This window comes from Corythoichthys intestinalis, chromosome 8, assembly GCF_030265065.1.
Source record: "Corythoichthys intestinalis isolate RoL2023-P3 chromosome 8, ASM3026506v1, whole genome shotgun sequence".
Lineage (NCBI taxonomy): Eukaryota > Metazoa > Chordata > Actinopteri > Syngnathiformes > Syngnathidae > Corythoichthys > Corythoichthys intestinalis.
Window position 1 is genome coordinate 35,317,650 of NC_080402.1, and position 14,157 is coordinate 35,331,806.

General features: G+C 38.7%; 1 protein-coding gene across 3 annotated transcripts in view; it reads right to left on the bottom strand.

Moving 5' to 3' along the window:
* Nucleotides 1-2,937: 2,937 nt before the first annotated feature.
* LOC130920765 (FERM and PDZ domain-containing protein 1) overlaps nucleotides 2,938-14,157 on the bottom strand; it is a 44,681-nt gene continuing 33,461 nt past the window's right edge. For 2 of the 3 annotated variants that reach the window (XM_057844204.1, XM_057844205.1), the window contains 2 exons: nucleotides 11,905-13,179; nucleotides 2,938-10,282 (listed from right to left, as the gene is read on the bottom strand). In XM_057844204.1, coding sequence (XP_057700187.1) covers nucleotides 7,092-10,282; nucleotides 11,905-13,179 — 4,466 coding nt within the window. In that variant the 3' untranslated portion in view covers nucleotides 2,938-7,091. The remainder of the gene's footprint in view (nucleotides 10,283-11,904; nucleotides 13,180-14,157) is intronic. The other variant, XM_057844206.1, reaches the window with a different exon arrangement.

Sequence of the window (14,157 nt, forward strand, 5' to 3'; positions counted from 1 at the left end):
TTTAGAAAATGACAAGAGTTTTGATGGTTTTATAAATACAGCAGTGATAATGAAACCAGTCAATGTGTGATTGAAATGTTGACTTTCAGCTTCACTGTAACATCAAGACACTTTGTCAGTGTAAATCCAGAAGGATTACAAGAAAGTGGCATCAGAGGGAACATTCATGAATAGAGTGTGATTTTGCATTCATGCTCCTTGGTGTAAAATTAACACGCACACGCATTCAGACGCCGCTGTACAACATGTTTGTCTGAACCGAGGAGCAGATGGCAGTAACGGGGGCGCCCTGACGTCATGCACATCATCATCATTAATCTCTTTTACACACACATATGTACATCCAGGCAGCAGAAAGTGTAGAAAGTGATGAAGACTCACCATTTACGTATAGCATTTAAAGGTACCCTCCATGCAGAATGGCCCATTTTTCTCTAACAAATTAGTATTTTTGCTCAGGAAAATGAAAATATGATTCATTTTCTATATAATTTATCAATTCTGCATTTTGTGAATATTGACTCATTCCTGAAATGTTTACTTTTTATCGACAAAAATAGACACTGACTCTCTTATGTGTACATCTCTACCTAACCCACTTCAACCTTAGTGGTGTGCACACTCACAGACCACTTCTGTTCGTAAATTACTAGTAAGGATCTGTGAGATTTAAGTAGGAAGAGTTGCACTTTAATATTAGTAATGATTGGCCACGATTTTCTGACTGTTCTTATAAGCATATTTACATAGACAACAGCTCTGATTTTAGTTCTCAGGGAGAGATTACTGTATTTTTTTGGACTATAAGTCGCAGTTTTTTTCATAGTTTTTCTGGGGGTGCGACTTATACTCTGGAGCGACTTATGTGTGAAATTATTGACACATTATTATATCATTTCACATGTTATTTTGGTGTTTTGGACTAGTCTGACACTGATGGTTTGGTAAACTTGTTAGCATGTTCTTTATGCTATAGTTGTCTGAATAACTCTTAATAGCTATGTTACGTTAACATACCAGCCACGTTCGCATTTCGTTGTTCATACATCATGTAACATTTTCATAGTGTGCACTTATACAGCATGTTGTTCTCTATTGTGTTTTCATTTTAAATTGCCTTTCAAGATGACTTATCTGTTCTATGTGTTTGAGTAAATTTCCCCCAAAAATGCGATTTATGCTCCAATGTGACTTATATATGATTTTTTCCTCTTCGTTGGACGTTTTATGGCTGGTGCGACTTATACTCAGGTGCGACTTATAGTCCGAAAATACGGTATGTATGCTGATTCTGACAAAGAAGTAAAAGAAGCCCAGCCCTTAACATCAAAATGTACTACAAAAGCCACTCTCCTATTTGTGCGCAGTCTTCCCATCTGTTACTTTTCCGAACTTCTACCCAAGGCCCTTCATCTATCAATAAAATGCACAATCAGTGGCGTTGTCAGTGAAGTCATTTTCACTTGAGAAGTCTATGTTTTGTCACTTTTTCATGCTTATGGAAATTTGCCAGGCTGGCTGCTACTTTTAGTTGTATTTGCTAAGCCCAGCCACAATTATTATTATTATTATTTTGTGGGATATTTGTCTAAATATTTTAAATTCGTCCTAAAACAAACAAACAAAAACTCAGGATGCACTCAGATGTAAACAGTAGTAAATCTTGAGATAGTTCCTTCACTGAAATAGTGATGGTGATCTGTCAATAAAGCAGTCTCAACCCCCCAAAATTGGAGCGTCATATAATGTGCTGAAAACCTTCACAAAATAAAACAAACAAACAAACAAACAAACAAAAAAACTAAAAAAAAAAAAAAAAAAAAAAAAAAACACATTTAAAGGGCTACTGAGCTTTTTAAGGGGGTGAATTTTAATGTTGACATCTTTATTACACACCAGACCTTTGACCTAAGTGCCAATGTTCAACTCAATCAAGGGTTCCTTTAAGGATAGGCTCAAAAATGTATGCTCATCACAATATGCTGTAATAATCTAGCAAATGAAGATAGTTTAGAGTTAGGCATAATCAAATTTATATAAAGTTTAATCATGTATTTTCTGTAGTGTTCGACCGTGGGTTTCCTGGAGAAATGTAAAACAGGATTCAGAACAAGTGTCCTGACTCTGTACGTCAACAGCGCCCTCTAGCCGCAGTGCCGCGGCCGAACCTAAAAGAAGCTCCTGATAGTGGATATACCCCTCCTGGCGGCAAAAACAAATTAAAGTCTACTAACTTTATCACATGCAACCGCTTGGATGCCATTTATTCCTTACGTAAAGGGTCGGAAAAACGTAAGGAGAATGGAATTATACCCAATAATAAATATAAAAACCCGTTTCATTCACCATTTATTGAAGGTCACGTACAGTATGTAATCTATTTAACCCCTTATTTTAATATATAATATATTTAAATATATACTGTGTTCAAAATCCACATCTCAGATAAATGATATTGCATTCTATATAAACTAGGGCTGTCAAACGATTAAAAATTTTAATCGAGTTAATCACAGCTTAGAAATTAATTAATCGTAATTAATCGCAATTCAAAACCATCTATAAAATATGCCATATTTCTCTGTAAATTATTGTTGGAATGGAAAGATAAGACACAAGACGGATATATAAATTCAACATACTGTACACAAGTACTGTATTTGTTTATTACAATAATAAATCAAAGATGGCATTAACATTAACATTCTGTTAAAGCGATCCATGGATAGAAAGACTTGTAGTTCTTAAAAGATAAATGTTATTACAAGTGATAGAAATTTTATATTTAACCCTTGAGAGTCGAAGGACGCGCCGGCGCGTCCTCAGCGCACGTCGTCTTTGAAGCGCCCTCACGTTTTAATTACGTCACCCACATGCCGTTGGTTGGTCTCGTTTTAAAGTGCGGAAGTTGCGGTTTACTCTCGTTATTATTTGAAGTCAATCGACCAACTAAAACGTGAGATATTGTCATTTAAGTTTTATAGTTTTATTGTCCTCTCAAAAAAACATTAAAACGCTGCATGGATCATTTGTTTATGTCTATATTTCCATCATTTCTTGTCCTTTTTCAAAACGGAAGCTCCATGAAAAAAACACAAATCAAACGAACCCTTTCGAAGTCACAGTGGAAGCACAAAATGCGTTTTTTTAATGAATATAACTGCCGTGCGAGGTTCCACCGAACGAGAGGGAGGAGTGTTCTAAAGCAGCGAGGTGGCGAGCGACGGCCGTTTGGATCGAGCAGCGACTTTGTGTGACTTTGACAATGAACGGAAAACTAAATTTAGCACAAGCAATTGTGCTTTTTGATCAACTTGAGGAAAAGGATGGTCCAAATTCGTCATCATCGTCTTCTTCGGAAGAGTCCTCGAGTGAAGATAGTGACGGATTTGAACACGTGGGTGACGCCATCGACGAGCAGAGGTAAGCCAACTCACTTTTTTTTTTTTTATGCTGAAAAAGTTTCTTTTGAAAGTTTCTTTTGATATTGCAAGACAAAGTTAATTTTGATGCAATATAAGTGTGTGTTTGTGTATATAATAATAAAATGTGCATATCAGATCAAAGTCGTACGTGCACTGTGGGTATCCCAGGCAGGAATTTATCATTTGTGGTGTTCTTCTTTCTATATGAAGATTAGGGATGTAGCACATATTCAGCTATGGTATTCTTTCTATTGTCATACATATAGATTTCCATTATTATTTATTGCTGTATATATTTTTATTTTATACTTTATTATTTTCATAAATACTGACTTTTTTCATGTACATTCATAGTGACAATGAAAGTAAAGTGAAATGAAAATGGAAGGGTGGAAAGAGGACCGACACCCCATGGAAGTGTGGCCTGTGTGATGTAGCCCTGTGTCTAATTCCAGGACGAAACTGCTTTTCGGAGTGGCATGCCTGAAAAATTTTTAACTTGTTTATTGTAAATATTTTTGAAAATACTTTTTTCCCCAATGTTATATATATATATATTTTCCCCCCACAATCAGTCTTCACAATTTGTGTATATAAATGTGTGTTCAAGAAGCTTGATTGTGTGTACATAGTTTTCATCAGGTGATGGGCCGCAATACCTAAACTCATAAAGTGATGGCCTCTAAACATTTTTTGTGTTAGATGGTATATATTTTTTCACTGTTCTTCACTGTTTTGACTAGAGCATGTATAAAGGCAAAAAACGCCTATGGCTATACCTGTTGTTTATGTTGAATTGTCAAATATAAGACTATTTATTCTAAATTTTTTGGGTTGAATGTTCATCCTAACATGTTGAATAAATATTACAAAGTTTCAAAACGGTTCGTTACGCATGTTTGGTTGTCAATTGGACATCAATATTAAAAATTTTGACAAAACGATTTTGGAATTTTTGGTCTTTTTGGGCCCAAAATGATGATTTATAATTGGTCAGTGAAGGAAACAACAGTTTGGACATGAAGTTCAAGGTGTCACAAAAAAAGGGACCAAACCAGGCCATCGTAAACAATTCTTTCTTTGAAATATAAAGGCAACTTCAAAGGCATGCAAAATCTGACAAAATAGGCCCAGACCTTAAAGGGTTAAACCCCTCTTAATGTTTTCGTTTTAATAAAATTTATAAAATTTTCAATCAAATAATAAACTAGTAGCTCGCCATTGTTGATGTCAATAATTACACAATGGTTCTGAAACCCATAAAATCAATCGCACCCAAGCGCCAGCAGAGGGCGACAAAACACCCAAAAACACAAGTAACAAGTGGACATGACACTGTGCTATCATTCTAATCTCTTTGAGCGGGGCATGTGTGGTAATTGCGTCAAACATTTTAACGTGATTAATTCACAAAATTAATTACCGCCCGTTAACGCGATAATTTTGACAGCCCTAATATAAACCTATTATGGAGATGTTTTAGAACGCAAAGCTAGTCTCATACTATAAAAATCTTTTTTCTTTTCCATCTAATTTTTGGCACGCTGCACAGTCCGCATGCTTTAACTTTAATTCAATTTTAATGTTAACTGTTCCAACTTACAATTGTTAAAAAAAAAAAAAATCACATGACACAGGGTCTCTTTCAATATCATCCCTAATGTTCATGGTTGCGCAAAATAAACAAACAAATAAATAAATAAATAAATAGGGTTTCCATTCATTTTCAATTGCAAAGGGGTTAATTCAAAATACTACTTGTCCAACGATTTTCCCACCTAATTCAGACACCAAAAAAGTCACAAAATCAAAGCGTACAAAAGTTATGGGCATTTTTTTCCTTCTTTTTAGCAAAAACATACATTTCTGCTAAACATTGACAAAATCAACTACATTATATGTATTTCCAATGGAACATACAACACCCACAACATATTTTTGTTGAAAAAAACTTAGAAGCCCTAAAATCAAGTGGAAATGACCCAGGAATGTTACTAAATCAACAGGAAGTGAGTGAAAATCAGGAGGAATTAATAACCCTCAAATGCCCAAAACCAATGAGACGTGACTCAGTATGCGTCAAATTCAACAGGAACTGATCCCTAAATTCCCTAAAATTATTAAAATCAATAAAATATGACAGGCATTTTTAATTCCTGTTACAAAAAAAAAATGGTGACAAATTTATGTAATTGGCATTTTAAATACATCCCATGGAAATACTGCCCATCCCTGTCTGGTGCTTTGCATTGAATTACACTACCAAGCGGTAACAAAAATAAATCTGAATGCACTTTTTAATCATAGAATAGAGCAGTACAAAGCAAGGGTAACAAGTTATCATTCAGCCTTTCAGACACAATCCCTGATATTACAATACATTGTATGGCTTAACTGCATGCTTCTTGAGCACATAAGATATAGAGTTGAAAAACACACTTTTGTTATGAAAGTTAACAGTTCTAGTCAGTATCTACTACTGGTATTGGTGTTAAAGACATACAGTGTTCAGGTACTGTAGTCATTGTAAACAATTGAATGTTTTGTTTCCAGTGCCTCTCCTGTGAATCATAATTCTTTAGGCATGCTTCAGTTGCATCTGCATACAACTAAAAAAATGAAAATAAAACAAACAAAAAAGCTAACAAATCTCCACAAAAGAGCTTCATTCATTGACTGAATACTGTGACTGGTGTTCTTTGAAGCGCTTTGTCACTTACTGTACATGTTGAGCTACCTTTTGTTTGCCAGCTCAGTTTCGGCTCCGAATTTGATTGTGATCATTTTACTAGGTTTCTTGGTTTTGTTGCTATACCGGGAAATTGCTGATTAAAATGCACTTGGTGTTAACGCAAATATTTCTAAAATGAGCAAAAAGTACTTTGTTCGCCCCACAAAAGTGCTATCATTCAATACCATTTGATTCAGAGGGAGGTAGCTAAAGCAAGAACTAAAGCAAAAGGCATAGTACCAACTCAGACCATTTTAAATAAGTTTACACAATAACCTTATTTGTGGTTTAGCAATTAATGCAGGTACTTTGCAAAAATAGTTTATAAAATTGCAACCACAGCTAGATGCTTGATTTGTGTAATTTCACTGAAACAAAAGCATTAGAGGATTAGAGAGCCTCAATGTAAAAATACTGTTTATACGTAGTAGTACAGATGTTTTAACAAATATTTTGGCCCTAAAGTATAAAATGAGATCATGAAATAAAATACAATGGCAAACCTAAAAACATCCCATAATTTATAATGTTAACATTTTGTGAAACATTAGGAGGTCCAGACCTCAGGACAACAAATGAAAAAGTCTCACCACTGTCGCAAGCCAAAACTCCTGAGAGTAAAGCTATGTAAACAATTACAAATATATATATATTTTTAAATTTTTATTCATTTATTTTTAAATATAGTTAACATTGCTTACTCAATAAAACACAGTAGTAACGTTCATTAGCTGAATTATTTGATAATCATAATACAGCATACATTCAAAAACAAATCTACACAGGAATTCAAGCAGATTTGCATAGGCAGATTGCAAGAGGGTTACTGGCAGACTGTTGAGTTTGTGCACATCATACAAGAAGCAAACACATGCACATCACCATTCCACACTTAACATGCCAGCTGAGGTTTTGCACTAGCGGTTGATGCCGCCTCACAGTGCAGTGAGTGTACGGAAGATCTGTGTGAGGCAGAAGACAGATGCGGTAAGTGCAGTGCACTGTTTGGCAAGCAGCTTGGTGCTCAGGTCGTGGCAACTACGCTTTCTGCCGGCTCTCTCTGCTGCCAGACAGAAGTCCCTGAATGAACGTGCCACATCTTGCAGTCCAGCAACTGCTTCGGCATTCCTCCGCTCACACCTGTCGCAACTAGAAAACCATATGCATGTGCCCGCCAACTCCACCAAGGTACGGAAACTATCAGCCAAAGAATTAAGCATTTCCTCTGGACTCTGGTCAATGGCCACCACTTTCTGGCAGGAAGTCGTCAACCGCCTTGCCTCAGTTTGAAGCACTTGCTTGTTCTCTGTAAAGTGAGAAACACACGTATCCCTTGGGTGGCAACCTCCTTGACCAGCCAAAGAACAGTCAGCGCTGCTATTTTCCAAGACAGAAAGAAGGTGGTCTACATCAGCACGTAGTACTTGGAACCCATTAGGCGGTTCAGGGTAACGTTGCTTTCCAAGGCTTTTAATGGTGTCCTTTTGTGTTTGGGTGTGAAGATACTCTGCATCAGATAGCGGTGAGAGGAGTGGACTGAGCTCGTTTGTTTGGGAGGATAGTATGGGGTGTGGACAGGAAGGAGAGTCTGTGGGAGAGGAGGAAAGAAGGGTTGATGTTGGAGGATCAGTTATGAGCGGAAGAGGTAATCTGGCACTTTGTATTTCACCACTGCCTTGACATGAGAACTCATAAACAGTCAAGTCCTCATCAAAACTGCCCTCTCTGTTAAAGCAGTTGGTGTAGCCTACTGGGCAACCACAAGGATCCATATTTAATCCCTCCACTACTGACTCACATCCAGATGTCAGCACAGAAGTGCATCCAACCTCAGGTTTCAAGTTTAAAGTAGTCCCTACCTCGGGCGAGATTTGGGATGGTTCCTCACAAAAGTTGAACGCCCTGCAGCCTGAAGAAAGGGGCTGCAATGCTTGTTCTGCTGGCCTACAAACACCCATCAAGGGCCTGTCACTGCTGGTCCTTTGCACATGAAAATGTAAACCTGGTCCATTTAAATTTTGTGTAGTCACCACAATCGGAGAAGGGCTGGGGGCTGAGTGTGGGCCTACTTTATAAACTGGAATGCTTTCAACAGTTGTTGTATCTAGCATCTTTGATACTGGTGGTACAGTTATTGGGCCAGGCGTGTCCATTGAAAGACCTGTTGGATCTCTTTGGAGGCAACCCAGCATGGATATTGGGGGCTCTGTTACTGGTTCGAGTGTATTCTTGTTAGGTTTGGGAAAAAGTCCATTTGGTTCATGTGGTTGGGTTTCATCCTGGACAGCTAAGAATGTCGTTTCATGGTCTACTAACATTTTATCTGTGGTTTCCTTTACTTCTGATATTAAGCTAGAGTTCTTGGCTGTGGTTGTTGCGACAAAGAACTCACAGTCTACTTCGGATCCTGTAACAGTGGAATCTGAATCATCTGACTCAACAACCTCTGTCATTGTCTCTCTGGTTTCATGAATGTTTTTCACAATGTGCAAGTTACCACTGTTGGCCACGCTGTCTTTAATAGGACTTGTGGCATTATTCTCCCATTCAACTTGGTTAAGGGTCTCTTGGGAACGTGACAAATAGAGAGGCAACTTTTGAATCTTTCCTCTAAGTGTGGAGGCAGACAAACGGCCCATGATGTTGGGGGAACAAGACTGAAAGATGAAATGAGTTGGCAGAGGAGGCTCTTTGGCAAGATCTTGGATCGTAGGGGTGTTAGGTTGAAGGGAGCTAGATTCAGCACCTGGAGAAGAGTCTCTATCTCTTGGTGTATTTAAAGTTTTGATCATACATAAAGTATTAGAAGCTTCAGTTTTCAAACCAGAAGTAAGCATTGTTGCAACCCCAAGCTTTGCGGTAATGGAGTTTATCGTATCAGTGTGTTCAGTATGAACATTACCTTTTGTGTGAGCTTCAGTGGTATTTTCAATATCAGATTTTATCAAAACATCATCATCAAAAACATCTGAGTTTATGCTGTCAGTAACTTCATCACTATCAGGCATAGCCATTGTAATCATATCAGTGGCTTGATCTTCATTTGTCGTAATTTCTAAATGTAATTGTGTTTCTTTGACTTCATTTTGTTTTTGCTCAGCGTTGGATGAAGCCAAGTGCTGTAATTCTGTGCATTCTCTATGCAAACAGTCACTATCGGATTTATTGCAAGGCAGCATTGGGGGCCGAGGGGATGAAGGTGGCGGGGGTGGGGGCGAGGGGGAATAGGACGCAAGTGTTGAATCCTCCTCTTCAAATGAGTTTTGAATAGAAGCAATCCGGTGGACGTTCTTATTATCCAACTCTATCAGCTGTGATGTCAATTTGGTAGCTTCAAGCTCACCTTTACTGCAATAAATCAGTCCTTTTGAAATATTTTGTTTTTCAGAAACCTCCGACAAGAAGATATGAGGTGGGAATGGTATATTTTCTGTCATCCGTTTCTCCTTGTCCGCCTCTGGTTTGTTCTCTCCTGTGCGCGCCTCGTCCCATCCTGTCTCTGGTCTGTCACCGCTGCAATCAGCAGTCTCCTTTCCATCTGGATCCACCCGGCATCGGACAACAGTGATGGAAGGAGCTACTATCTTAATATGATCCGTGATAGATTTTGATTCCATCGCATCAGGTTCCATCTCCATATCATGTTTCCTGTTCCTGCTTGCTGATGCCAGATGGTCACGAGCGCGCTCACTGGAACCAATATTAGAGAGAATTGGTTTTGACTCGAGCTGTGCTGGTTCCCCTTCAAAGTAAGTCAAACAGCAAACAGTAGAAGAATATTGATTATCTGCTTGTCCTAAAAGTTCAGAATCAGAAGTCAGTGTGTAGGAATCAGTACCTTTGGCCAAAAAGTTGGTATTTAGCATGGAATGGACCTGGCTCTGCATTGATGTTGGTTCGGGTTCGGGATATGATACCCTGGAGGTATAATCTGTTTCCACATAGGAACGACGCTTACGGGATCTTTTTCTCAGCTCATACAATGCCTTTTTGTCACCCTCTTCCTTGTCATTTTGCTGTCTCTCCTCTTCTGAATTACCATCTTTCTTTGCATCTCCCACAGAGACTCTGATGTCACTGAGGTTGAGTGAATTGACAAAATGTACTTTCATTTCGGTGTAGTTATCTGTAAGAAAGAAAATAGAACAGGTAAAACTTAGTTCTGTAATACTGCAGTTGGTATGTTAAAACTGCTGCTATTTTGCTGCCTCTTGGAAGGTCAATTGGGGAAAAAAATAATCTCAAAGATTGTATGCAACTTCACTTATGTGTGCATATGGTTGTCATGATGGTAGCAACTATGTAATGACTATCCACTTTGTGAACCTCAACCACCAGATGGGAGACACACAGTAATAGTCTACGTTTTTTTTTACATTAGCACACTGTATTTTCATATTATACTGCTTACAATCATTGAAATGACCAGTGTTGGGCAGGGTTAGGTAAGTTATAGTTACTCACTACTTCTTCCAAAAAGTAGCTAAGTTAGTAACTGAATTACTCTATAGTAAAAGTAACTAGTTACCAGGGAAAGTGACTACTGTATTTCCGTTACTTTAAAAAGAAGTTGTTGTATGTCAAAGAATTTGAAATTTTCTGAGCAGTATTCGAGTCAGTTGAATAGAGAAGAACAGACAGGAAGTTGTGTTATAGAATCTTGTAATATTTATTGCACCTCACCAGCAACAGATTTATCCTACACTTGAAGTGCAACAAAAATAAACAGATTTGAATTGCTTACCACAGATGTCGACAAAAGCTTTGCCCAGGGACATAAATTACACTTTACATGCATGTCCTTTCCTTTAATTTCGACCAACTTGAAATAGTGTTTATATCTCCACCTCGTAAAGGACAAATTTTCCTCTGAATGCTCTGTCATCATATCCCTCTGCATCTGTTTTGCGTGTGTGTGTTTGCCGCACGCGCTGTTACAGTTTGTACGTGCGCTATTAGGCTCGAGCGTTTACGTCACAGAATGGGGAATCACGTGAGATTTGACAACAACGCAGCCATATTGGAAGCAGGTCTGGCTCGCGGGACATTAAACTTTAACTTGCCAGTTCAATAAAGAGACGAACTCGTTACTAATGCGAAGAACAGATATGTGATCAAACTTAAGGATGTGAACAATGTTGAGCCTTATGAGCAAGCCGAAGACAAATGGAGTAAAGATGATGACGGGCTTCCACAATTACGCGAAATGGACATTCTGCTGTATTTATTGTTTGTTGTATGTTACTCCAAACAATAAACTGATCTGCGATTCCGAAATTACAAATCGCTACAAAGCTACGAACAGTTTTGCTGCGGATGGGTGTAGGACCTGCACATTATGACAGTATCAAACGGCAACTCCATCGTTCTTGCAAAGGTAGGCTATGTGTGTTTACTATTTTCATTGCCATGAACCTGAACGCACCCTAAGTCTTGGATGACAAATAAACAGCAGAGTAGACTCGCGACAGCTGGTAGTTTCTTCAATTTATTCAAAGTAAGTAACGCACCGCTTTTGACCGTCAGTAACGGTAACGGCGGAAAAAAATAATTAGTTAGATTACCCCGTTACTGAAAAAAATAACACCGTCATGTGCCGGCGTTATTTATAACGGCGTTATTCCCAACACTGGAAATGACACACAAAACCACATACTTGTAAGGCAGTACTAGAGCAATTCCACCCTAAGACTGGCAAATCATTTAAGTAGGCCAGTACCAGAAACTTCACAGCAAAATTAAAATCACCTTTTAGATCCATGTCATCAGGTGATGTGAAGCCATCTCTGGCATCAAAGAACTCTTCATCAGAGCTGCTATCCCCAAAGCCAGGTGGTGGCTGGAGAATGGGAGCTGATTCCAGTTCATTAGTGTGACGCTGTTCCTCCTTAGTCTTCTCTTTGTCACTTCTCTTAGTATCATTCACAGGCTGGGGAAGGCTGCGAGCACTGTCAGGGGTGATGTTGGAGCAGAGTTTGTAGTAACAGCTGGCATCTCTCTGGTCAAAGTTGAACACAAATTCAGAGGAGGAAGATGCTGAGGACAAAGATGGGGACTGGGGGTGTCCTCTACTGCTGCTCTTCCCACTTGTTTTTGTTACTTCACCTATTTTGTTTACAGTATCGTCTTTGCTGCTATTTAGCATATTTCTCTTTTTCCAAGAGTCCTTTTCTTCATTCCGTTCATCATCACTGGCCTCTGGGGGGCTGGGGAGGAGATCCACAAAGCGAGAGAGCTCAGCAAAACATATGGTGTCATCGTCTTCAGTGTATGAGCTGGTTGACTGTTTAGTAAGGTGAATTTCAAGTGACGTAGGAACAGCTTCGAAATGTGTGTGGGGGGTTATGTCGTCTGACCTTCTGTTGTCCCCTTCATCATTATTGTAAGATGTGACGTGGAGAAGAGGATGGGAATGAGCAGGTGGAGGAACAAGTAGGTTGTCCTCAGAGTGTGAGTGAGTGAAAGGGTAAAGCTCAAGGGTTGAAGAGATCTGAGCATGATTTAGTGTTGAGACCATGGGCTGCATAGATGATGAGGAGCATGAAATCAAGTCATCTTCCTCTAAGAGGTCCAGCGAATCGCTGGAAGGACTAGTAACGACACGAGAGTCAGTATGACAGGAATCAGAGAGGGATGGCTGGTCCTCTGCTACTCCACTTCCCAATTTAGATTGCTGTGTCTCACTTTCAAGCTTCACATAATCCTTTTTTGTGTGTCCAGCAATCTGGGCTTCTTTCTCCTCAAGCAGTGTGTCCTCATTCTCACACTCAGGTAAATTTTTGTCTTTTTCGGTATCAGCATCTTTATCTTCTTTTTGCCTCTTGTCTGATGATTTATTATTTCTATATTCACTGTCGTGTTTGTTTCTCCTGGCGTGCCCTTCTCGTCTTTTCCTTGCCTCTGGGTCTGAAGAGGATCTGACACGTGGGCGGCGTTTGGCATTTACAGACACACGGGTGACAAGTGGCTCCATGTCTAAGTCAGACGAGTGGTCAGAATCACTACCACAACGTGACACATAACCTGTTGACCGAAAGACAAAATTATTTCAACAACTGAATGCATCAAATCAAGTCGAACCCCTGTATTTGGCGCTTTGCCCAAGTCCATAAACTAGTGGCTAATTTCTGATCTTCTTTACATTTACAGTAAGTACAGCTTTTCTTTAGTAAAGCTAAAGTGCCTCTCTAGTCACTTGTTTTCACAGTAATATTAATACAGGCAATTATCACAATCACTTCATCAAAAATGATTTTACCGAGAGGGGTATCGTTGAGCATTTGTGGGAACTGCTTACGGTCAGGTTACACCCGCTGATTGGAGGACGTGCACTGCCCTCTATTTTGAAATCATCTATTGTTCTAGGGCTAATGCAACTTCTTGTAAATAAAAAAGTACAATACAGTGATCCCTCGCTACCTCACGCTTCAAACTTTGCGCCCTCAGTCCGTTGCGGATTTTTTTCCTATTGTCCCGATCTGATCACGTAGTCTCACTCTACATCCTGCGGCTTTTCTTGGTCAGGCAGTGCACTGGAGTTTCTTATAAAGGTTAACGATGATTGACAGACGCTAAGGTTTGATTTTGCAAGAGATTCTTGGAAGCCGAAATTTCAAAGCGTTGCATGTGTCAATCTTTCTTTAACTTGTTAAACAGTTGCTATGGCAAATCATTTTGAGTAAGTGAGCAGCTTGAGCGGATTTGAGTGGACCCACTCAAATAAGCATTTATTAAAGACAAGCATCTCTACTTTATTCTTGTTTAAAAATAATTCGGTGGGACAGTAACATGTTTAAAACCTATCATAATTATTACATTTGAAGTGCTTAAAACCCATGTATTAAAATATATGCCTAGATACATTTTTTTAAAATCATACTTTGGGGAAAAAGTGAAAAAACATGTCTTATATGTTTTCAATGCTAAATCTGAATAAATACATTGAACACACACACACACACAAAAAAAAAAAAAACATTTTTTTTGACTTAGCTGTTTTTC